General features: G+C 38.5%; 1 protein-coding gene across 4 annotated transcripts in view; it reads left to right on the top strand.

The window, feature by feature from the left end:
- LOC103605421 (WD repeat-containing protein 96-like) overlaps positions 1-26,362 on the top strand; it is a 121,436-nt gene extending 95,074 nt beyond the window's left edge. The window contains exons 21-34 of one of the 4 annotated variants that reach the window (XM_008590004.1): positions 609-725; positions 1,668-1,898; positions 4,106-4,312; positions 5,984-6,073; positions 6,359-6,439; positions 7,024-7,149; positions 16,148-16,267; positions 17,730-17,837; positions 19,406-19,492; positions 20,228-20,316; positions 22,025-22,238; positions 23,531-23,643; positions 24,814-24,911; positions 26,281-26,362. In XM_008590004.1, the coding sequence (XP_008588226.1) occupies positions 609-725; positions 1,668-1,898; positions 4,106-4,312; positions 5,984-6,073; positions 6,359-6,439; positions 7,024-7,149; positions 16,148-16,267; positions 17,730-17,837; positions 19,406-19,492; positions 20,228-20,316; positions 22,025-22,238; positions 23,531-23,643; positions 24,814-24,889 (1,659 nt within the window). In that variant the 3' untranslated portion in view covers positions 24,890-24,911; positions 26,281-26,362. Of the gene's footprint in view, positions 1-608; positions 726-1,667; positions 1,899-4,105; positions 4,313-5,983; positions 6,074-6,358; positions 6,440-7,023; positions 7,150-16,147; positions 16,268-17,729; positions 17,838-19,405; positions 19,493-20,227; positions 20,317-22,024; positions 22,239-23,530; positions 23,644-24,751; positions 24,912-26,280 lie in introns of all 4 variants that reach the window. The other 3 variants (XM_008590002.1, XM_008590006.1, XM_008590003.1) reach the window with 3 other exon arrangements.
- Positions 26,363-26,477: the final 115 nt, after the last annotated feature.

Below are 26,477 nucleotides of genomic sequence, written 5' to 3'. Positions count from 1 at the left end.
CTCTCTGTGTAGGGTGACCAGAAGTCTCCGTTTGTGCCTGTGATCCTAGAGTAATTATTAACAGCACCCTTTTTCATTTTGAAATATGCCCCCAGTTTGGATAGTGAAGTATATAATCACCCTACATTTATGTGATTGAGTATTGTTCCAGGACAGGGTTTCTCAAGAGCAGCACATTTTGGGCAGTTTAATTCCTTGTTGAGGAGGCTGTCCTATGCCTTGTCGGATGTTTAGCAACATCCCCGGTTTCCATCTGCTAGAGACATCCCATATCCCCAGTAGGGACAACAGAAATGTCTCCAGATATTGCCAGATATCTTGGGGTCGGGGTGGGGAGGGCTGGAAGGTAGACAAAATTGTTCGTAGTTGAGAACCGCTGCTCTACACATAAATCCTTCACAGAAGCACAGTATTTTATACAAAGTTCATACAAATACTAATGGAATTCATTGTTTCATTTTAAAGGTTTTCATCATTGATTTCATTCATGTATTACAGATAACCTATGAGTTATTTTTAATCAGAGTAGACATCCCCCACTTCATCCCCAGATACACACAATTGTACTAACAATGTATTTATTTCATCTTACTTTTTTTTCCCCCAAGTGCTTTCACCTCCCCTATGTGGTTGAGAACTTCCCAATGAAAGAGCGCACAGATGAAGAGTTGAAAGAATTGAAGAGGGTTTTGCAGCAAAAGAAGATTGAAACAGAGTGTCTTAAAGTACAATCTTAAATATATATGTATTTATATAAGTGATGAGCTTTCTTTCAGGGTCTCCTTTATGCAGACTTGAGTTAGGGTACAATTTAGGATAAGTTATATTAAACAGATTTGAACTTAAATTGTATCCCAGCTCAAATCTGTTTAAGACTGTTAGATATTTTACTTCTTGTTAATTTGTAGAATATATTCTTATAAATATAGGTGCCTATATCCACACAATAAATCAAGGATCCTATATTCCATCCAATATTGGCTTGCTCTCAAATATGAGGATACACTTTAAGAAATGGGGTTTTGTTCTTATCCTGTCCAGAGGTTGTCTTCATCCACACATACCCTTTTTTACCCTCCCATATCACTAGGGATTGTGTTTTAAGATAATTGACCAAGGATGAAGTAGAATCCATTTTGACAAAATTATGGTTTTCCTAAAGCAATCCCAGCTTTTTTAGCCATAATCTCTTCAAACCACTAAAAAACACTGCCCCTTTTGGTGTAGTTTTGTTATGGCTAGAACTTAGCATCCGTTCTTTTTCAGAAGCATAAAATGAAGACATACTTAATTCTTCTTAACTTTCACCCCCCAGTCCTATGTGAACAAGTTCCTTTGTAAAATATGAAGAGAAGATATATTTTTTAATGCTTAAGAACCAAGAAAGACTCAAAGTATTTACAAGCGGGTGTCATTATGACAGAGAAATATAAATATTACATACTATCAAGGACAATTTTTGTGCTTTGATTTATCCACAGTTTATCAGTTTCTGAAGCTTTAATCTCTTCTGCTGCAGTTTCAGGATCTATTAATCACTTTGAATTCAACTGTTGGCAAGACAATTTAACATCTTAAAATGATTGTTGAAATAAGTTGTAACAAAATTGCCCTTTAGAAAATTCTTATTATTGCATAACTTCCATGTCATCCTTTTCTATATTTAGCTGCGAAGGGAAATTGTAGAGGTTCAGTCTCCAGCTGTCTTGGTTAAACAGCGTCATGAAGAGGATGATGAAGAAGAGGAAGATGAAAACAAGACAGTAAAAAACACCAACTTGCTCAATTACCTTCTTGGTAGTCTGAGTACTGATTTTGGGGTAGATACCTCTTTGTTGTCAAGCCAATTGGAACTGCATTCCAGAGAGGAGAAAATCAACCAAATTATACTGCTGAAAGTGGGTGGATTTTCTGTTTATACTCAGAAATTTCTAAAATTCTCAGTCAGGTGTCTTTCAAAGGCTCCCACTGAAACCTAAGGCCAATCAAATAATGTCTTTAAAATACATAGAGAAATATATTGATGGCTAGTGTCCATGTCTTTTAGACAGAGCTTGTGTACAAGAGTTGCTTTCAACCATTTGGACTGGGTTCTGTGATACCAAGTTTTCTAAAGAACATCTCGCATTGGCTGACACCACAAACCATTCTTCTGCTTAGATATTCAGTAAGCTCAAAGAGATAAAAGAAACTCTTGAATTCCATCTTCTTGGTAACCCAGATATCAATTAGGATTTCCTCATAACATCAAAATGTGATTCCTTATTGAATTAGTCCATTTCTGTTGCTTATAACAAAATACCTGGAACTGAGTAACTTACAAGAAAATGAGATTTATTGCTGACAGTTTCTGAGGCTGGGTAGTCCAAAGTCCAGGGAGCACATTTGATGAAGGCCTTGTTGGTGATGACAGTGACAGCAGGGTATCACATTGTGAAATGGTGGAGCAGAGAGAAAGACTCAGCTCCTCATTCACTCTCCTTTTAAAGCCCTCAGAATCCCACTCCCGACCATCATTTTTAATCCATTCATTACAGTATGGTCCTACAACCTAATCACCTCTTCAAGGACCCATCTTTTAATTACCATAATAGAATTTCCCACCCTCAACAATTACAGTGGAGATTTAAGCTTCAGTGGGGTTGGGGGCAAGGGGGCATCCAATCTACAGAATTTATCAATCTGCTTAACCTGGAGAAATACAATTTCCTCTCTAAGACTTACGTAAATTCTGGTGTTCAGGGTCCTTCTGGTTCTAAGCTCCTGCTCTTTACTTTCCACCAAACAAATCAGTCTCAGAACACATTTGTAGATGAAAAGACCCTACTTAAGTTTTTTGAAAATGCAATGACTAAGATTGTACCAATGAAGATAGCTTGAAATGTAATATTGGCTATTCCTTTTCCTGAAAGTCCTTCAGCCATGTCAGCAGTCCGACTTCTAGTCTCCTACCATGTTACTCAGCTCCTTCTTCCTATTCTTTTCTCTTCTTCTCTTGTAACCCCTGGAATTCCTCTTCACTTATACTCAGAATACTAGTTGTTTCTTTGATGCTCAGTGTCTGCTGACCCATGCCTTCAAGGTCTCACCTTCTTGCTGCTTCATTAAGGTGTTTTCCTTCAAGGAGGTGATTTAAGCCCAAGATAAATTCTGGTGCTAGCTGTTAAGATCATTTCTTCCACCCTACTTTAATGGTTCCATGTTCACTAGGATAAATATATGGACTGAACTCTGATGGTATCATAAAGGCCAGTTTAAGTTGACCAATCAGCCAGAGTGGGGGCAATCCAGTTGGACCCACTGCCACCTTAGGAATTGGCTAGTCCAGCTGGCTAGCTCGGCTTCCCTTCCTACCTGAGAATGACCTGTCCATATAGAGGATTGGCGTGTGGTAGAGTTCCTCTGGGAGGTTTTCCAAACACTGTCTACAGGCCATCTCTTTCTCCCCACATCTCCCCCAAACAAGGTTCAAAGAAAAGATACTTGCCAACTTAAATGCTGTTATTTCTTTTTAAATATTTTATGTTGGATTTTGTACAAAAGTAGAAAGAATCGCCCAATGAGCCTCCAGGTACTCATCACCCACTACAACATATATCAACATATCTGCATATTGAATTACAATTTACATTTCAGGAAGTAGGTTATGGTATAACAGTTACATTGTTGCCTTAATCCTATCCATGGTTGGATGCCACTGTAGGTTACTGAACCAAGAAATAATATAAATAGTATTCCAGAAAGATTAGTTTTACCATCTTTTTTTTTTTTTTTTTTTCGTGTCCGGCAACGGATCGCAACCCTCAGTGTCGCGCCCGTACCGGACCGGGACCGGCAACGGGATCGCAACTCTCAGTGTTGCGCCCGCACCTCGCTCAGCCAGTGAGCGGGAACCGGTCTGTATGTGGGATCCGAACCCTCGGCGGGAGCGCCACTGCGCTCCCAAGCGGCACACTGTAGCAGTGCGCCACTGGGCCGGCCCTAGTTTTACCATCTTAAAAGATAATTTACAGAATGATTTTGAAGGGAAGGTATAACCTTAAGATCATATTGCCACTAAAGATGTAATATGTGATGCATTTTCAATAACATATTGATATTTCAGGATATCATTTACAAGGTAAAAACTGCTTTCAATAATGAGTTTGATGCTGCATATAAACAAAAAGAGTTTGAAGTTGCACGTGTGAAGGAAAGAAATGTTAGAGTTCAAGAAATTATTTTAGATCTTGACTTGGGAGAAAAAGTCTGGCAACCAGGATTTGACGACTCTGAGAAGCCGGAGAGAACTCTTGTTGTGGAAAGTTGGGAGGTACTGGCTAGCTACCTTATCCCTTCCCTTCTTTGTCAACAGATTTTTCCTAGCTCCTATTTATTCATCTTCTTGTTTGTACTACTGGAAGGGGCTGTATTAGGTAGCTCTCTCAGTTATAAGCGACAAAAATAGGTGACATAGCCTCAGCGATAATGAGGATTTCTTTTACGAACCCTGGAGTCCAGAGAAGATTTGGATACTGAGCCTAGGAAGGAGCAGGAACCAAAGACTGGAGCCTTGTGTGGAGTCTGGAGACCTTCTCTCTTCGTCTCTGAGCTCACTTCTTTCTGCATTTCACCTTCCTCTGGCAAATTCTACTTTGTATCTCCTCCACTCAAGAGAGCAGCTGGTCTGAATTAGAATCTCTTTAGTCCCAGTTCCAGGTTTGCTTGGGACAGGGCTCCTGGTCCAGCCTGGGTCCAGTGCCTGTACCCAGCGAGGTCCTCACTGTGGGAATGAGGCTGATGGAGCGCCAGAAATTATCTAGGTCATTTAGCAGGATGTCACTGGACAGCCTTCTTCAATGGTGTTGGCACGGAGGCAAACAAATGCTTGCAAATAAGTGCTTCAAGAAAATAATTATAATATGACCACATTTCATTTTAAAAAGTAAAAAATGCTAGAGAATACTCAAAGAAACTCACATGAAATTAACTTGACTACTATGGGGCAAAAGATAATAGTGGCATTTAGAAGTAATAGCAAATATTTTTACAGTCCCTGTGAAATGCCCATCACCATTCTAAGTGCCCTAGATAAATTAAAATGAATTTATTATTTTAAGACTTTATAAGGTAGGTAGAAATATCACCTCCATTTTACAGATGAGGAAGGTGGGGCTCAGAGAGGTAAAGTAGCTTGGCCACAGTTACAAAGCTAGCAAATACCAGAGTTGAGGTTTGAACCCAAACCATCATGCTTCTGAGGACATCCTCTTAACCTCTGCGCTCAACTGTACTTGTTTAAGCAAGTCGTTTTTTCCTGAACCTTACTCTTGCTATGTGACCTAAGACCCTGGAGCAAGGTGACCGCAAAGACTTCACTCTGCCACTCTCTGGAGGGCCCTGCTCTGAGCAATTGTTTCATACATGCATAATTAACCCCATCACGATTATTTCTCCTTGCGCTCTGATCCATTCCACATTCAGAAGAGTGATCTTGTTACAAGCCAAATTTTCTCTGTCCCTCCCCTGCCAAAAGCCCTGCAGTGGCTCCTCGTTCCACTTAGGATAAGTCCCGCTCCTGCCCTCTCCTTGTCCAGCTGTTCTTGCACTCGCGCTGTTCTGGCCAGGCTTCCATTCTCACAGTCCCTCAAATGCCCCAAGCTCTTGATCTCTTAGGACCCCCCCCGCCCCGTCCTTCAGGATTTGGCTTAGATGACACATCTTTGAGTCTCCTTTCCCCCCTCCCTTTAATCTAGATCAGGTCCCCTGTTATAATCTCTTAGTGATAGAGACAAGCTTTGAGAGCTAACAGAGAAGTAAAAATCTTCTTTCCAACCCTCTCATTTTAGACCCCATCTTCATTCAAAACTAGGAAATTAGTTGCGAAATCTGGATAGTCCTTTTAATCCCCTTAATAGTTTCTAATCTTCTCCCACTGTGTGGAAGGAAAGTTTAGTTTGAATTTTGCAAGAATAACAGCAGAAAACTGCATTTTCCCTTTCAGATAAAAGCTCGCAGACATGTTAACCCATGGCAGAAAGCGAAAACAGGATTGATTGTGACCCGTGAAATGGAGCGTTGGTTTCAGTCAAAGGTATGCAGCTTTGTTCAAACAGTACCCAAGACCCTCTTTCCTTTAGGGATACTTGTGTCTTGGTTTGGCTTAATAGTCTTAGACTCCTACCAATGTAGAAACACATCAAGGCATCTGTCATGTTCGGAGGTCACTCGAATCTCGGTCTCTTCTCTTCTCCGTGTCATTGCCCACCTTCCTCAACCTAAATGCAGCCATTCTGTCACTGGGGGAGGCTGCCCCTGGGGCCACCCAGAGTGTCAGATCTCTGTCTCACTGCCCTCCCTGACTCTGACTCTTTCCCAGAGCACTGACATGCGATTCCGAGCCCTGATGGACATGATGGGAGGTGTTCTGGATGTCAAGAAAGAAGACATTTTGAGAATGGTGAGATTTCTGACCATCCTTGTGGAAGGTGGAATGGGGTAAAAAAAAGATACTTAAATTTTACCATTTTTGTCTTATGTGACCTGAGTTTTAGAAATTCTACACCAACAAATATTATACAAGCTCCTAGTACCTTATAAACATACCACATTAGGCAAATAAGAAGAAATTTGAAACCACAGGTTTGCCTTCTGACAAACAGCAACAAATGCACCAAAATAAGCAATCACAGTGGCTTCGGTCTCTACAGAAGTCTGGGACACTGCTTCATCTGGGATGCTCCAGATACACCAGGAAGTGTTTTCTTTGATATGTGACATAGAACTTCCTGGAGGTCAGGTGTAGTTCTAGGCATAAAGATACCAACACATACCTAAGTGTCTTGGTATATCCCAAACTTCCCACCCTCACCTAAGTCACAGAAAAACAATTGTAACATTTTTTCATATCCTTTGGTCAAAGTGTAAGGTCATTGTCCTTGCCAATGTAAAGGGCTTTTTAAAAACATTAATGACAACTGAGCTCTTACTGTACTGCTACGTTTATGTTTGAGCTAGAGTATATGCTTTCCTTTATGTCTTCAGGTGATTCCTCAGCCTGATTTCATGGCAAAACCTGATGCTTTGTGGACTGAAGAGGAAAGGAAACAATTCAAAGATTATGAGAAAAAAGTCAAGGATTTAAATGAAGAAAAAGATAAGTATAGAAAGGTCAGAAGAGCAAAGAATTAATATAACCTATCATATCCAGTATCATTTCAAATGATTTTTATTTTCTCAGTGTTTTTAATAGCTTACGGATAGTGTTTCAGTTTAAATTCTGAAGAGAATTTAGAAAAGTAGGTGAAGATAAATTTAAGGAGTTAGAACAATTTAAAACAAATAGAACATATAGCAATGGTTTAAAAAGTTCTTATTTATTTCAGCATTTCCCACATAGTTACGATTCATTCAGTCCTTCATCCACTCTTCACATGTTTAATGACCATCTATTATAGTATGTTCAAGTCACTGCAATTTGAGTTCAGTAATACTTTTGCTTGATTTGTTCTCAATCTCAAGGAAAGGATTTGCAAAAAGAGGACACAGTCAATGCAGCATACATTTGACAGTTCTGATGTGAAGTTCTTGCAGTGATGTTCTGCTACTTCCATTGCAAAGAAATAGCCCTGCATTAAAATTACTTATAATTACAATAGAGATATAAAAGATGATGGTATACAACCAAGATACTAATGTTTATTCTTCCGTGGAGAAAATAAAATCATACCATCATTTGAGGCAGGACAGCTTGGCAGCTTTATTGCAGCCGTATGTCCTGAACCTCTTTGAACCTATTGTTTGCTTGTCTGTGTTTTTATTCACTGCAGTCCTCTAAGGCCCCTTTCATTTTAATCTAAGATAGTTCTTACTTAAAAACCAAAATTAGCAATCCTGGAGTTGAAGATTTCAAGGAGTTAGGGAGTACAGATACCTAAGAAGTAAAGAGTGGTGACCATTCAACTGCACTTAGTCCGTGGTTTTCTGTTGTGAAATAGTCCTCTGCCTACACCCTCACTTCCCTGGTCCTTATATTCACTGGTGAAACACCAGCCTTGATTAAATCCAGTTAACTCTGCCTTCTCTGCATTTGTACCCATGCAGTGGACAAAGAAAAAATACTGACAGTTTTCACTCTAAATTAATTACCTTAATCTCAGTTGGGTCCTTAGAGCTGCTCAGTGATGCTGTTGCATTTTCCCCCAGCCCAGTGCTCTCACACTGCACTGCCAGTCCGCAACCCCTGGGGGATCTTGCTAAAAATGCAGATTCAGATCCCATCGTAGTCACTGTGGTTGTTCTGGGGAAATGGAAGGACCTGAGTGAGACTCTTCTAACAAGCTCCCAGGCGGTGCTGCTACAGCTGGCCAGTGGACCTAGAGGACCATTTCACACCTGCTCCTCTGTCCTCCAGCTTTCCACCCCTAACCCCCTCAACTCACTCTCATCGTACTTTTTATTTCACTGGGAGAAGAGAAGCAACTAGAAGAGATTTTCCTTACTCTTCTGCCGCTGCATCTACCACCCAGCTGCACTGAATTCCATAGTCTCCCTGCCATTCTGTGTCTTACAGATGAAATGGTCTTACATCCACCCACGCCTGGTTCTCCACTTGCACACTAGACGCCACCCGTCTCAACTACTCCATGTCATTATTTATCAATTTGTCCTTCTTTTTTCTGCATTATCAATTTTCCCTCTCTGTTGGATTTTTCCCATCAGCATAGACACATGCTATAATCTTATACATTTTATAAAATGTATAAATCTTATATCTCTCTCACCTTATTTTTTTTAAGTGCTCCCTTGAAGGGGATACCAACATTCTTTCTACTATTCTTGTGACTTTTGGGTTACTCTGAATTTATTTCAAAATGAAAAGCAAAAGAAAAAAAACCCAACTCCCTTGACTCCACTTTTCTCTGGATTCACTGCTCAATGTCTCTGCTCCCCTTTACAGCATAACTCAAAAAATTTTTAAAAATCTACGTTTGGGCCGGCCCGGTGGCGCACTGGAGAGTGCGCCGCTTGGGAGTGCTGCAGCGCTCCTGCCGAGGGTTCGGATCCCATGTGGAGACCGGTTCCCGCTCACTGGCTGAGCATGGTGCGGGCGCAACACCAAGGGTTGCGATCCTGTTACCGGTCAGTAAAAAAGACAAAAAGGAAAAAAAAATCTACATTCACTGTCTCCAATTTCTCTCTTCTAATTTTTTTAAAATACTTTATTATGGAAAATGTCAAACAAGATGAAAGTAAAGAGACCAGTGTAATGACCCCATTTTCCAGCTTCCACAATGATCTATTCATGGCCAATCTTGTTTCATTTTATACCTCTACCTACTTCCCTAACAGTGGATTATCTTTTCACCAATTTTTATTTTATAATTGTTCAAATGTACAGATATGTTATGTGCATAATACAATCCATATACCACATATATGTACCAATAGTACATGCATATGTCGTATACCTATATTCATCGATTTTTAATATTGCCACATTGTTCTCTATCTTTTTCTCCTGAATAATTGGAGATAAAATGAAGACATTATGACAGTCCTAAATACTACAGTATAAACTCCTAAGAACAAAGACATTCTCCTATATAACCACAATTAAAATTATCATACAAAAGAAGTTTAATATTAATACTATTGTCTAGTATACAGCATATATTAAAATTTCCCTGTCGTCCAAGTGATGTCCTTCATAGCTTTTTTTTACAGTTGTTAATCCAAGAATCTGATCAATTGCACTTAGTTTTCATGTCCTTTTAGTCCTCTTTAGTTTAGAACAGGTCCACCGCTTTGTGTGTCTGTTCCATGACATTGGCATTTTGAAAAAGTCCAGGCCAAGTTGTTTTGTGGAATGTCCCTCAAATTGGATTTGATTGTTTTCTCCTGATTAGATACAGGTAAAATATTTTTGACAATAATACTAAGTAGGTGATGCTGTGTCTTCAGTGCACCGTGTCAGGAGGTACCTGATGTCAGTTAGTCCCGTTATTGGTGACGTTAAGTATGATCACTGGTAAGGAGATTCTCCAGATTTCTTCATTACATAAATTCTCATTCTCCCTTGTATTTAATCAGTAATGTGTGGTGTGGCATTTGGAGACTGTGCGACTCTCTGTTCATTCTGTCTTTTGGCATCCATTGATGGTCCTTGTCTGAATCAATCATTACTACAGTGATTGCAAAATGGTGCCTTTCTGGTTTTTATCATTTATTCCCTATTTATTAGTATTTTTCTGCAAAGAAGAGCTTTCCTTCTGCCCTGCCCTAGGCCCACTCTTTTTTTAAAATATTCTTCTTAAAATTTAATGTGTTTTAATCCATTTCTGTCATTATTCTTTCTGATGTTCAAAGTGTTTGGAGTGTCCTTTTCATGTGTCCCCATCAGTTTTTTAGCACTTTCTCCCTTTCCAACACAACAAGATGTTCTAGGTACCTGGAATCAGCTATTTTCTAATACCTGATTCCTTTTACTGAGAATTGGTATTTAGAGACCAAAATCTGGGCACAAGATGTGCTCATTGCTTCAGGTCATTTCAGTGGACAGAGCTTGACACACACACGTGCGCACACGTGCATACACACACACGCACGCGTGCATACACAGCCTGTTACCTCAGTTCCAATTCAACAAATTTCCTTGTACCTTTTTTTTTATTTCTAGAATATAAGGGTTCTGGAAAGTTCATGGAAGAATAAAATTTAAAGATAATACAACTCTTTCCGTGAACTTTTTGAAGTATCCTCATATATCCTGCTGAGGGTACATCACCAGCATGTCATGTGGAGAATTATTTGGACCAATGCTTTTCCCCCACTTCTGTGTGGATAACATTATCAACTTGATACACAGTTAAGTTCTTTAAACAATGGTGTTCTTCTTTGAAGAGGAGGTGTCTTCTGGTTTTATGATTTTCTTTTGTTTGTACAGGACCCTTAATTTCCACATCTTCCTTCCTTCTTTCCCTTCACCCCTAAGTCTCTAAGGGCCACCTCCCTCTTCCAAGCTGCCTTTTTCTCCCCAGGAGCAGTACCACTGAGACTACACTTCTGCCTTTCAAGTCCCTCCTTTTTGACTTCCCAGTAGCTCCTCTTCTGACACCTCTACAGCTACCACCCTAAAACAAACCACTGTCATCTTTTCCAGATTTAATGCATTCATTTCCCTGCTCTCCCCCTCCCTGATCCCTGTATCTCATCTCATTTTATCTCCTGTCATTCTCTCCTTCATTAACTGTTCTGGCTCCACTGAATTTCCTGCTGTTCCTCAAAGATACCCAGCAAACTCTTGACTCAGACACCCTTAGCTCGTTTCTGCTGCAGGGTCTTAACATGCTGCATCCTTTGCCTGGAGTGCTTTTTGCCCATTTGACTTCCCCCATATGACTTGCTCTCTCACCTCTTTGAGATTTCTACTCAATTGTCACCTGATCTGCCTATATACCATGGAGATCTCTTCCACATCCAATCCTGCTCTATGTCTCCCTTACCCTGCTCTATTTATCTCCATAGTACTGTGAACCTGGAAAGAAACTGAGGCATAGCCTAAACAACGAAGAGTTGATGTGACCCAAATTGAGTGACTGCAGCCCAGGAGGCACTTCCAAGTTACCTTGAGAAGTGTTCTGGAGAAGCAAAGAGGAAGTTGGGCTTATAAAGGGAAAAGGACCAAACAGAGGGGAGGCAGTTACAAAGTTGTTCATCTAACATTACGATTGGTGCTAACATCTTTAAGTAGTCTTGGTAGTAGAGGGTTGATTGTAATAGTCTGTGAGATGATCCTCAACTAGAAATTCTTCATTTTGGTAGGAGGTATGTGGAGTAACAGTCAACAGATAGTCGGCAGATGTGTTGGTCATTCTTCCAGGAGGTTGTGACCCTTGTGATTGATTAGAAAAGTTTGAAAGTTTAGGGTGTCTGGCTGTGATTGATTGCATGAGTTCAGGGTGCCCTCGGATGAGACGTGCCTGAAGCTCAAGCTAAAATGGCCTCCTCAACTCTATTTTAGGTGCTTTGACCAGACTGATGCCATTTTCTTTCATCAGTACTTATCACCACCTGTCCTTCTTCATTTTTTAATTGTTTACTTATTGTCCATCTCCTCTACTAGATTATAACACAAAAGCAGAGAATTGGCCTGTTCCCTGCATCTCCTTTCTCAGCATCTGATACAAAAGATTTTAGGCAAAATCAGATTATCCCAGGAATGTTTGAGGAAAAGTGATATTCATATCTTCAGTGAATACTCCTTGAGGGCCCACTGTGTACTTGGCACCATGTTAGGGCCTGAGGAACATGTGTGAACAAGACAGACATTGTCCCCTGACCCATGTTGCTTATTTTCTGGAGTGGAGAGGGCTATATATTAGCTGCACGTTCACAAAATAATTATTTAATTACAATGTGACAAATTAGAAAAAACAAGTTTGGGTGCTACCTATGACAGTAAACACAGAGGCACCAACTTAGACTGGGGCCATTGGTGCCCACCAGGTCCCTTTCACAGGTTGACGTGCCTATCCTCTCACTGCTATGAGTGCTACAGATAAAGGCTTATACCTGAGACCTTCTCTGGAGCAATGCCCCGGCTGATCAAGGGAACATCCTTGTCCAGAGACACCTGCAAGGTTACATCACTGCCCCGCCCAGGGCAGCCAAATGACTGATGAGGCTGGAAGAGTTGGAGTGAGGAGTGGGGTACAAAAGCCCAGCCCCCTTGTTGCGAAGTGCGACAACTCAGCAGAGCCTCTCTCATTACTGCCCAGCCCTGGAATCAGGCCAAGGCTGGATCGCCTGAGATCACACATCGCTCAGCTCCTGCCCGCCCTGCTGCCCTCATTCTCTCCCAGGTGTCTGCCAAAGAGCAGTCCTGCCAGAAATCATGTGCGCTGGATTCCTGTTTCAGGCTTTGCTTCTAACACTTAAGACAGGGCCCAGTGAAGGCTTCCTTGGGAATGTGCCATTTATGGTGGCATTTATGCTTGCATTGCAAAAAGGAGAAAGAGGTGAACAGGTCTGGGAGTAGAAATGAAAAGTGGACAGATGGAAGAGCATGTGAGAAGAATCTGGGGCACTTGAACAACGAGCAAAAGGCCATTTTACATTATAAAATGGTCCTTTCAGGACCAGAGACCCTCAAAGCCTGGAACCTCAGAGTTTTAAAGAAGGGTGTGTGGAGGACATTTAACAGTCTGGCCTTGGCTGGCTGAATCTGTGGCCATTTGCCATGTGAGGATGCTCCGTTATCTAAAAACGCAGCATCCCGAGGAATAGCCACTCAGATGCCACAGTCCGTGGGCCTTTTCCATCCTTATGAAATAGTGATATAAATTACAAGCAAATTGACCCTGAGATGTGCTTTTTCTGTATTTGTTTTATTTTAATATTTCCTCACTGCTTAAGTAGCTTAATTTGGATGATATTTCTCCTTGCATTATATGTCTCTATACTTTTGTCAATTTGGCGGGGGGATGGGAGGGGTGCTGACCAGTAAGGGGATCTAAACCCTTGACCTTAGTGTTACAAGGCTGCACTCTAACCAAGTGAGCTAACTGGCCAGCCCTGTGTGCCTCTATACTTCTGGCCAAACCTCTTTCTCTATCATCTTCTCATAGTCAATCTCTTTCCTTATTAAACTGGCATAGAGAGAACTTGGTTTTTTAAAGTAAATCTTTTATCATCATAATAATAATTGATTCAAGTAAGAACCATCAACAGATGCTAAAGCTGGTAGGTAAGAACGTGATGAGGAACAAGATAATTATATAGTCAAAGTATTTTCCCACAAATTAACTAATTCTAAATGGAAAAACAGTAACGTTACAGTAGAGAAACTGGCAGACACTACTTAACCAAATATTCCAAGTTAACACCACTAATGATGAAACAAACCAACATCATGTGTCTCCTGATGTGGTAAACTGAGGACACAACTTAACTTATGTAGTGTTCCTGCTAAAAATGTGTAACCTGGGTCTAAGCATGAGAAAACATCAAATCATCCTAAACTGAGTGACACTCTATGAAAGAAGCAGCCTGTCCTCAAGTGTCTGAAACTTGCTTTCAAACTGTTCAGAAAAAGGTAGGTAGGTAGATACGTAGATAGAGAAAGTGATAAGGCAAATGGGGCAGAATGTCAATAATTGGTGAATTTGGTAAAAAGTAAGTAGGAATTCTTTGGAATATTCTTGCAACTTTTCTGTAAGTTTGAAGTTATATCAAAATAATTTATAAATAGTTATTTTAACTGGGATGAGAAGATACCTCAATGTGGTTTTGATTTGCATTTCCCTAATGATTAATGATGTTGAGGATTTTTCGTATACCTTTTGAGAAATGTCTGTTCAGATAATTTTCCCATTTTTTAATTGGATTGTTGTGGTGGTGGTTGTTTGGTGTTTTTTGTTTTTTGTTTCATTTTTTGCTATTGAGTTGTTCTAGCTCTTTGTATATTCTGGTCATTAATCCCTTGTTGGGTAGGTAGTTTGCAAATATTTTCTTCCATTCTGTAGGTTGTCTCTTCACTTTGCCAGTTGTTTGCTGTGAAAAAGCTTTTTATTTGATATAATTCCATTTGTCTATTTTTGCTTTTGTTGCCTGTGCTTTTGAGGTTTTACCCCCAAAAAAACTTTGCCCAGAACATATCCTGTAGCATTTCCCCAATGTTTTCTTCTAATAGTTTCATAGTCTCAGACCTTATATTTAGATCTTTAATCCATTTTTAGTTGGTTTTGGTATATAGTGAGAGATAGGAGTCTAGTTTTTTCTTCTGCATATCTTTTTTTTTCCTTTTAGTTTTATCTTTACACAATGTAAACAATGTAAACATTTTCTGTGGTCCTTACCAATTTCTCTATAGCTCCCCCTCCCTCTTTCCCACCTCTGGTGGTCTCAGTTCTTTTCAGTTATCCCAGCACAATTTATTGAAGAGATTGTCTTTTTTCCAATGTGTGTTATTGACTTCTTTGTTGAAAATGATTTGGGTTTACTTCTGGGTTCTCTATTCTGTTCTATTTGTCTGTGTGTCTGTTTTGATGCCAGTACCATGCTATTTTGGTTACTATAGCTTTGTAGTATATTTTGAGGTCAGGCAGTGTGATGCTTCCAACTTTGTTCTTTATACTCAGGATTGCTTTGGCTATTCAGGGTCTTTTGTGGTTCCATGAATTTTACGGTTGTTTATTCTATTTCTGTGAAGAATGTCATTGGTATTTTGATAGGGATTGCATTGGATCTGTAACTTACTTGGGTAGTATGGATATTTTGACAATATTAATTCTTCTAATCTAGGAACATGGAATATCTTTTAATTTTGTTTTGACCTCTTCAATTTCTTTCATCAGTGTTTTATAGTTCTTCTAGAGTTCTTTCACTTCTTTGGTTAAATTTATTCCTAAGTATTTTTTCTGGAAGCTATTGTAAATGGGATTACTTTCTTGATTTTTTTGTATTTAAAGATAAAAATAATTTGTAACAATATGCCTTATATCGATCTATAAGTGTTGTTCTTTTTAGAAATATAAATTTATAGCTTTCCACTTACCTACTATGTAAGGTAAGCTACGTTAGCTCAATATCCTGGTACAACTTTTAAAAGGGGCAGGGGGACTTTCTTACCTTGGTGTAGAACTGTTTAGAAGGACAAAACATACAGAAAACAAGAGAGTACAAATACATAAACATATGTATATGAATGCTCACTTCTTGTTTCCTTAAAAATATAAAAAATTCCATGAAAATGTGTTCAGAGTTTGAAAACAAAATCAAGATTTTTTTTAGAACCAAATTGTGTGCCTTGAAATTGCCATCCTGTATAGAGAGTCAGAATTTTCTGGAAAGATTCCCTGTAATTTGTATTTGTATTTGTAATTTGTTTTACTAGGCCTATGTCTGCCTGCATTATTAGCCATGATCAGTGATTTTTAACCTATTTCCCCCAGTGTTATCTTTTCTTAAGCAAAAATCTCAGACACACAGTGTACTAAATAGATCCAATAGAACATCTCTGGTTGAAGGGGGACAGGGGGCAAAGGGCCCAGAACACCTCACAAGATCTGTCCTCCACTTGCCCCTTCCTTGTGGCAAAATGCAAACACTACTTGCCAGAAGGATTTAATATCCCTAAACGTTAACTTTACTATTGCCTTCCTTTCAGTCATTAGAAGCAGAACTAAAAAAACTTCAAACCTCTATTCAAGAAAGCACACAGAACTTTGATGACTATTTGAAAAGACTCTTTGAAAGGAGAGTGAAGGCAGAGATGGTTGTCAATCAGGTAAACAAAGGCTTTACTTACGTGACTTTTGCTTTTAAGGAGACAGTGGCCTTCCGTTGTTCTTAGGATAAAGACCAGCACCCTGACCAGGCGCCAAGGTCTTGGATGCTCTGAGCCTTGGATGCTCCTCCCCAGCCTCATCTTGTGCCACCCTTCCCTTCACTTGCCACACTTCCTTTTTCAGTGTCTTGAACACACCCAGTATCCTCTTTCCTCATGACTCTGCCAGTAATACTCTCTACCAACTTCTTTGCCTCCTAGACTGTATCTTGTCATCCTTTCAGTCACAGCTTAAAAGTTAGATTCTCAGATTAGGTTATATCTTCCTACTATATATTCCATTCTTTTCCTTTCTACCACTTAGTGCAGCTGAATTTTAATTTATGTGAGATTATTTTTAATGCTTCCAAGACTGTAAGCTCCATGAGGGCAAGGACTAAATCTTTCCTGTTCATCCCTGTATCTCCAGCAAGTAGCAAAAGGCTTGGTCCATAGTATACGTTAAATGAATAAATAATTCTCATGCCCCAAAAGACCAGATGAAAAAGTCTGTCTTAATTTCCTCCAACAGTAGGAATATAAATGAAGTATGCAGTAACTAGAAACAAGAAGATCAAGGAGCGATGTCTTTAAATTCTGAGAGAAAATTATTTCTGACATTGGAATCTATACCCAGCCAAACTATTAATTGAGTTTAAGAGGTGGATAACGATATTTTGAGACATGCAAGGTTTCCAAAATTTACATGACCTCATTTTCAGAGAGCTATTGGAAGATGTGTCTCACCAAAGCAAGGGGTCAATCAGAAAAGACAAGGCAACACTGGAGAGTGGTGACGGAATCTTCAGGAGGATGGCTGTGTCCTCAGGGTCCCGGCAGGAATGGCAAAACCCAGACGAGGCGAAACTACAGCCACTACTGATAACTATAAATAAATTGTGAGGAAAAGAAAGGGTTGGTAGAGAACATGAAGATTATAAGAGATTTAAAAGACATGACAAAATGTTTTTAATGAACAAATTATACTGTACTGTAGAGTCTAGGTATACACACTTGGGTAGTAAAACTACAAATAACAAGTAAGTTTTTACTTACTGTCAAAGTCAGGACATTTTGATGGGGACAGCTGGAAAGATCTTTTGCAGTGGAAAATTTGTATTTTATGAATTGAGTGGTGATAACAAAAGTGTGTACCTTTACAATAACTCATTCAACTACACATTTGTGTTAGGTATTTTTCTGTATATGTGTTTTTCCTTACAGTGAAATGACGAGAAAGGTAAAATAACTGGATAGTTATTTCAACAGTCTATACTCCTTTTTTCTTTAAAAGATTTTTCTTACTTTTATGACATAAACTTGTTTGATTAGTGCTAAGTCTATGACTGTCGATAAAAAGTCTCAGGTAGTATTGATCATCCCCGCCACACAACACCTTTTTTTTTTTTTAATGTTTCTACAGGAGGAATTGAAAATAAACAACCTTGTTTTCTCTTTACTGTTGAATGAAGAATTAAGCTCCAGAGAAAGTTTCCTGAACAACTACCTTACAAAGAAGCAGGAAGAGAAAGTAAGTACAGTGTCTGGCATCTGAGTACAAGCACTTTCTGACAGACGTGCTCCGTGTTTAACAGGAGCTCATGCATCTGGACCCTTCCTTCTGTCCACCATTCTTACTCACCCATGTGCATCCCTTGGCTCCCTGTCTAGCACTTCGCTCCAGGGCCAGGTGAAAGTACCCATTCCAATCTGTTAGTAAAGTTATGTGATTCTACATCTGCTATCCTTTAGTCAAAAGAACCATGTAGTTTTTGGATGACATGTGGTTTATAAAATGAGGTCATGTAACTTCATGGCTGGAAGCACCAGCTTTTAACCACTGACTGGCTGAGGGATCTTGGACAAGCCTTTTAGGCTGCTTTCAAACGCTTCTTTAGGGAATATTGTTCTCTCTGGACCATTTGGCACTCTAAGTTTCACTAAACATGAAAAGATAAGCAATGGGTTAGCTTGTAGAATGAAAAACTGCTGTATTCTGAAAAACTATATAAATGTGAGCATGAACAGATGTCATTCATTAAAGAGACAATGAATACGAAATGCTTAATACATAATAAGTTTTAACAGATGTTAGCTTTTATTAGTATTAATAAAGAACATTTATGAATGCATGACTTACTGTATCATATGTGACATATGTACTCACTTTTTTCTAAGCCTCTGTTAAACGGCCATATGCAAAGCACCTTCTAAAGACAGCCCTCCTCATAAAACCCCTGGAGAGAACTAGATTTCTTTCACAGATGAGGAGACCATCTCAGAGAGGCTGGATAACATGCCTAAGTCACCCACTAATATGTAATAGAGCAGGAGTTGGAACTGTGGAAATAAACAAAGACCACCCAAATGAGAACAAGCAGAGGATATTTATTCAGAGCTTGGCAGAGCAAGTGACTCAGCCACTATCACTTGTGTTTGGCAGACTCAAAGGCAGGCAACTTGAGTGGGAAAACTTGATAGTAAAAAGAAGGGAGGGCTTTAGGTGCACCTTGATTGGAAGTTGCTGGCATGGGGAAGCTGGAGGCAAACCAACTAGAAGCGGGACAACCTATGTGTTTGGTGTGAGAAATATATTTGGCATTCTTCGGATGGGCCTAAGTTGGAAATGAGGGCAAAAATTAGAGAAGCAGTTACTGACAAAGTTATTGACAAAGTCCTGACAGTTTGGGATGATCACTGCAAAGGCTGTGGTTTAGCTTCCTGGCTGGTTGCTGCAGAGGTTGTGGGTCAGAATTCTGTTTTTATATAGGGTCTGATCACCTTCCACATTTATGCTCAGTCTCTCAAACCGAGGTCCACGCCACTCCCAAGCCTATGTGCTTTCATCATCCACACTGCCCCACCAAGCATACAGAGAGCTCCATAGACACTTACACACTCACGTACAGAGGTGGCTATGCCTGTTCCTTCAAGGTCTCCAATTGGCTTATTTCTTCTATGAATGTTATCTGTAATGGCTACTTCACTGACACATTTATCTTGTACTAGGAAATTCCTTATTCTTTTTAGTATCCCCAGCATTTTTGTTCATCCTGAAAAGTCTCCACTTCCAATAAACTATTCCTGATGTTATTATAGAACCAGATTTCAGAAGCCATCCAGAAATCTAGAGAAGACCTCGATGTGTACAGGGAGCACTATGACAACTTACTGGCAGAAGACAAGGTGACAGTCATTGTCTTACCCATTCAGCAATGCAGTAGAGATGTTGCAGCCTGGATTTGGGAAGATTAAAGGGGAACTCTTAATTTCCTCACAGGTTTTTCTCCTACTATAATTCTGAGCTGTCAGTGAACTTCATTCTGTGCCACTGTATATTTCTGAAAAATCCATGTGTAAAATGAGTTTTTGTAAACTTCTCTGGTTTAAGCTTTCCCTTAAACAAAAAATAGGGTGATCATCTAGCCCTTTTACATTGCAGACCCCATTAGTTGGTCATAAAATTAATTTAGTAGGCTATGACCAGCAGTTTTATAGTAGAAAAGAATAGGATACAATAGCATAAATAAGACAGAATAGAATGAAATGAAACAGGACAGAAGAGAACAAAATAGAATGGAATAGAATAAGATGGAAAGGAAAAGAATAATTAGAATAACTTGCATGTTTTGTGGCTAAATATTATTTTGGGAAACTTCCATTCTGGATGATTTCTGAGACCTCTTATATGAAATAACCTTTTTTATGCACTGAGGTGACTCCTATTCAAAACAAATCTTTGTGAAATCTTTTCATAGTGAATGGTCACCCTCCAACAACTCAACTCTATAAACTGAGTTTTCGTGGATTTTTTTAAAAAGTCAAAATGATGCAACCTGTATTTTGAAGGGTATTGTCAGCAAATAAAAGGTTTCTGTACAAAGTTGCAGTCCTCACAATGATGTGTGTGTTTGACCTTAGGTTCTGGATCGCAGCTTTAAAAAGGAGTTTTCTGAAATTCCCGGTCACCAAGTGGACATACTCTACAAACTTTTTAAACGTCGGCCAAGGTTTGTTTCTCCTTTGCTGTTACGTTTTGCTATTATGCTGTTGACTTTTAAAAACTTTTTAAACATCGACCAAGGTTTGTTTCTCGTTTCCTATTATGTCTTTGAGAAAAAAGTTGTAAATGAAGAGAAGTGTTATTAGATTTCAGCTTTTTTCTTCCAATTAGAGGGCAATATTCACCTATCTTTTAGGTGGAGATGTTTACGTGCTGTGGTCATAATTCAGTATTTTTTGAGATTATGCCTATATCTTAAGGTAAGGAATAAAGAGTCATAATTTCTTTTCATTATTTAAAAAAAGTTAAGTATCTAAGCATAGTGCCATTATAGGTCCTATTTTATACATAAAAGTGATTTCTCTTAAGTCATAGATGGCATATAGATTTAGAAACAGTTTTTCCCAAGATGTGTTCTAAAAATATATATTTTTTGTGGTATGAATTGGAATTATACATAATAGGCTTCCAGAACTAAATAAGTTTGGGGAAATACTGGCCTTAAAAAAAAGTTAAACAGACTTTTTTACTGCAAAACTTCTCAAAACTTGTTATTGACCTTTGCATCTCCAAGTATAAGAAACAGAGTAAACAGTGTTATCCAAATTTATTTGACCACAAATTGCCTTTCCTCAGAGTATCTCCTATGAATGTACTTAAGACAAAGTTTGAAAAATGCCATCATAAATGGTTGAAAATAACCATTATCAAAACAATTCTAAAATATATAAACTTTTTTTCTGAGAGTAGCATTAGAATTACGCTTTGCTGACTTCCAACATTATAAATTCAGATTTCATAATTTTCAAACATAATCTAGAAATCATGCAGTCTGTCACAAAGGTGTAGGCTAATCTGTGTCAAATACAAATTCATTCTCTCACCCTTGAAATGTTACATGCATCCTAGGGAATTTAACCCAGAACATGCCTCATGTCTTGGTTTTCCTATTTTTAAAGGAGTGAGTTATAGTAAGCCCAAGTGCATACCTTTTCCTTGCGAAGAAAGAAGTGAGACCTCCTATATACTGGGAGGCAGCAAGGGAAAAGCACAAGCTTTGTTGTCAAACAGAATTAACTTTAAATCCTAATGCCATCACCTATCAAACCTGTAGCCTTGGGCTGATAGCACCTCTCAGAGCCTGACTTTCCTTATCTGCAGAAGGGGGATAACAGTACTGACCTCACAATGGTCTGTAAAGCACCTTGTAAGTGAGTGCCTGGCACAAATCTTTGTACCCTTCTTCCCTCTTCGGCCGCAGCACAGGGAAACAAAACTAATCTCTTAACATAGATCAAAAGAGGCACTTCTCCCGTTCCACATACATCTATACATATTGCAGGCTACTCACCTGCCAAAAGGTTACCAGCAGAGGACGGGCAAGACAGAACCAAGGAACACCCACACTTCTCTTGGTCATTTATTTGCCTGCTTATAATACGCAGAAGGGAGACATTTCCCGGCACAGGTAAAGCCACCAGTGCTGACAACAGTTAAGGATGGCTATAGTCCAGCCGAGGTCATGCCTAGGGATCTAGAAGGTGTGGAAGAAGGACAAAGTGGGTGCCTTTCTCTTTGGAATAATCCACCCACCACCTCTCAAGTGCCAAAGGAAAGTGCCATACAATGTGTCATGTGCTCAGGGTCTTAATATTTAACATTGACCTGTTTTGTGAGAATCTTAAAGGTTGATGGGCTTTTCTTGGTAATCCCAGGATTCACAAACAGAAAGTGAATTTAGATACGACCAATATTGTCCCTTTCGGAGAGCGACCAGGATCTGGAAAGTTGAATAAGGACAACTTTGCCCAGTTAATGAAAGCCATGGATGAGTTGGACAATGTTAATAACATGCCAGAAGGCTTGGACCCCTTGATCTGGGATCATTTCTGCATAACCAGACGAGCAAAAGTGGAAAATGAACAGAAAGTATATAACATTTATTTTGTTTTATTTTATATCTTATTTTATTTTTAGTGTACTAACATCAACTATATAGTTTACACATTGGTCAGTGCATCCAGAAAAGCTAATTATTTAGGTTTTCCTGCTAGGGTAGTAGTTGGTAATATTAATAATAAAATAATGAAATAAGGTATTAACTTTGGTGTTACTGAGGGCTAAGTATAGGCCAGAGCTGTCCAAAATAGTGGCTACTCGCCACATGTGGTTATTGTACACTTGAAATAAATGTGGCCAGTCCTAATTGAGATGTGCTATAAGTGGAAAATATGCACAGATTTAGTGTGGAAAAAAGAATGGAAAATGTCTCATTAATATTTTTGTACTAATTACAGGTTAAGTGGTATTTTTCATATATTAAGTAAAATATATTAGTAAAATTAGGTTCATCTGTTACATTTTACTATTTATAATATGGCTACTACAAAATTTAAAATTACATATGTGGCTCACATTTGTGGCTCGCATATTTCTCTTGGACATCACTGTTATAGATTATCTCATTTTGCATAGGTTGGAATTGTATTTAGCTCAGCATAACCAGCATTATAGTTTTGCTAGAATAGAAAAAAAAATGTAGCAAAGGGTAAAATTTTGAGAGTGTGTTTATTTGAGAAGAAAATCCTTCTTCTTGTTGCTTCTTGACTACTACTTCCTGCCTTCCCTACCCCAAATTCCCTAAATTTAGTGCCACATACATATTTTTGTTAAAGTATCTATGACTTTATAATTTCATCTAAGGTGATGGAAACAAACTGTAAAATAAGATATAAGAAAAATTATACTTGCTTGCATACTTGATTTTCAGCAAGAAGCAAATTTGATACTCTTCAAATTATTCATGGAATGTACCATGTAAGTTTTAGACACCTTACACAAGTTTAATAGCCCTAATCTGAAAATGTGAAATCTGAAATGCTTCAAAATCAAAACTTCTTGAGCACTGATATGATGCACAAAGGAGATGTTCATTGGAGCATTTCAGATTTCCTATTTGCAGACTAGGGATGCTAAACTGGTAAATATAATGCAAATATTCCAGAATCCAAAAAAATCCAAAATCTGAAACACTCTGGTCCCAAGCATTTTGAATAAGGGATGCTCAACCTGTATTACAAAATATCAGTGATTTAAATTTTCATTAATCTCTTAGAAAGACAAACTTGTTAAGATTTTGTACAAAAAAAAGCTAAAAGATGAATGTTTTTTAAAATTGAAGCTATGTATGTTCTGAGATATCTGTGGTTTGATTTCTCCAGGTAAAGCAGAAAGCAGCTGGTTTAATGGAAATGATGGCCTTTCTCCGGAAGAGAGTTGAGGAGGATGAGCAGGTGCAGCAGGAGATTGAGAAAGTGTTCCAGGAACTTGTCCTGTAATTTGAACCTTCCATTCATGTTCGCATACTCAAAGTCTAAGCTAGGCCTAAGTTAGGTTGTGTTATCTTTGGGGGAGAATGCCTGCTCACTGACTGACTTACAGCTGGTGCAAACTTCTCTGTCTCAATCCCAGCACTGTGCTTTAAGATTTCTATTTTAGGGCTGGCTGGCTAGCTCACTTTGGAGAGCTGGTGCTGGTAACTCCAGGGTCAAGGGTTTGGATCCCCATACCAGCCAGCTGCAGAAAAAAATAATAATAATTTCTATTTTAGAATCTGCATTTTGTTACATAAGACCTTGATTCAGGATGGAACTTTCCCACATGTTCCATTTCTCTTATTACAAATAAGCAAGTTTTAGATCATCTTAGTATTTTTTTAGATCTGCCCTTTCCACATTAAAAATACAAAGAACCTGTTTCCGCCAGAAGTATTTTAGGGTTCAAGCCTTATCAGTTAACTGTGCGGAAAATTAAGCAGATGTCCAAAAACTTTCCACATAGACACATAGCCAGCTAATATCTTTTTCTTTGGGGGAGTTTGTTGTTTTTAACTGACTGATTGGCATACTCTTTCAAGTCCTTCATTGTTTGGTCGTACTTACAGCCACATTGATAAATACTCCTCCAGTGCTTCCACATTCATTGTTATACATCATTTTTAGATTTAGGCTATAAGGAGGAATATGAATTACCTTGTAATACACTTGATAAGTAGCATTCAGATTAAATACTGTTAACATAGTAGGAAAAATCAATAAATAAGGTCAGAACTTTAATAGATTTGTTATTTAGTAACATCTCTATTTTCTTCATTTTTACTTTACTTTTATTACAATCAAAACTATACTAATATTTTCTTAATCCTAAAGTAAAATTTTATGAGTGTATTTCTGTCCATATTGCTGTTTGAGCAACCCAAGTGTATTTCCATGTCAATAGGAAGAGGTATCAGAGAGACCTCCAGGGAAGCTTGTCACTGGAAAAATATTCTTCACACTAATCTCCAGTATGTTTTCCTTCAGCTGATTTGAATATTATATTCTCAAATGAAATTTGAGATATAAGTGTTACAACTACTTGCTTTGAAGTCTTTTTTAATATAGATTACAGGAAGAGAAAGCGAGATGCCAGTTGGATTTGACAATCCAAATTCTCCTTAAACAAGGACAGGTAGAACTGGAGAATTTCCAGTTAACACTGGAGTATTCCGATGCAATTCTCATCAACAAGAACATAATTGAAGACTTGAATGCTGTGATTCGGGTAATTATAATTTTTTAAAGAGAAAAACACAACATATTGCTTGCTGTGTCTCATATTTTACATTGTTCTCCCACTTCCATGATAAGTAATTTTAATTCAGTTAAATCAGTGGTTCCTAACTGGTACTGCCAATTAGAATCACCTGAAGAACATTACAAATGTGCCCAAACCCTGCCCCCAAGCATGAGTGTTTTTTAAATGCTCCCCCGATGAGTCTAAGGTTCAGCAAGTTCAGGTCTATGGAATTAAATGTTTGTTCTAATATGCCATAGTTTCGTTAGGCCCGGTCTACTCACCTGCAGATAGTCTTAGATAAACTTGGTTAATTGATTTCAGACCTTGCTTCTTTTCTAATATAGATATTTAATGTTATAAATTCCCCTCTATACTCTATTTTGTTACACTTCTTTTCCCTGTGTAATGGAGCCAAAAAAAAAACTACATGATTACTCAAGCACTATGTATGCATTGAGGCCCGGACGGACTGCACTTCAGTAATTTCCCCATTAGGAGGGGCAAAACTGAATGTGTCAGCCTCATCCAAAGTTAGTCTCTCCCTTTTATTGTAAAGACAAGGAAGTTTTACAAAAAAATTCAGTCGATTTAACCATTACAAAAACACAAGGATATGGGCAGAATTATGGCCAACAAATGGAAAACTAGTAACATTATTGAAATGAGCAAAGTGACATTCCATAAGGCAATTTGCAAAAGGTTAAGATGATCCACCAACAAAAATTTGTTCTTAGTAAACACTCTTTTCCTGCAGCAGTTTCCTCAGTATTTTTACATAACAATAATGCAAGTTTTCTAACATATCAATCAGTAGGTTAACCTGCTCTCAAGGACATCTGTCCTTGAGAGCCAGCAACTTTGCTGTGTTACAATTCTATATCTACAGCAGAGCCTGAGGAAAGTTTCCTGTCTTTTGCAAACTCAACATTTCTATATGTAATTTTAAAAGGTTAGGTTATACCTGAAACTACAGGGCTTTGGAGGCTAAGCCCTGCGAAATACATTTGCTTTATAAATGTTAGTATACTCCACACTGTTTTATCTGTATTCTGCGAATTTTGATGTTTTGTGTTTTCATTTAAAATATTTTCTAATTTCCCTTGTGAATTCCTATTTGACTCATGGGTTATCTAGGAGTGTGTTATTTAATTTCCAAATATTTGGGGATTTTGTGCTATTTGAGAATTTGATGCTAATGTTATTTTAATTTTACTGCTCAATGCCCACATTATATTACTATTATTTTGCTTTATACAGTCAATTATCTTTTAGAATGGTGAAAAAGAAGGAAAAAAGCTATTTTCTATTTATCTTCATTTTCACTGTTACAAAAGATCTTTATTTTTGTATGTAGATCCAAGTTTCTAACTTGTATCATGTACGTTCTGCTTAAAGAACTTCCTTTAACTGAAGTACAGATCTGCTGGTAATGAATCCTCTCAGTTTTTCTTTGTCTAAAAAAGTCTTTAATTAAAAGCCAACTAAAGTGAAAAATGGCGACGGGTCTGGAGCGCCCGCGTCAGGAAACAGCGCAATCCTGAGAGCTGTGTG

Source organism: Galeopterus variegatus, unplaced genomic scaffold (assembly GCF_000696425.1).
Source record: "Galeopterus variegatus unplaced genomic scaffold, G_variegatus-3.0.2 Scaffold5802, whole genome shotgun sequence".
Classification (NCBI taxonomy): domain Eukaryota; kingdom Metazoa; phylum Chordata; class Mammalia; order Dermoptera; family Cynocephalidae; genus Galeopterus; species Galeopterus variegatus.
The sequence above is the reverse complement of the archived record's forward strand: the minus strand, read 5'-3'. Positions and strand labels throughout refer to the sequence as shown.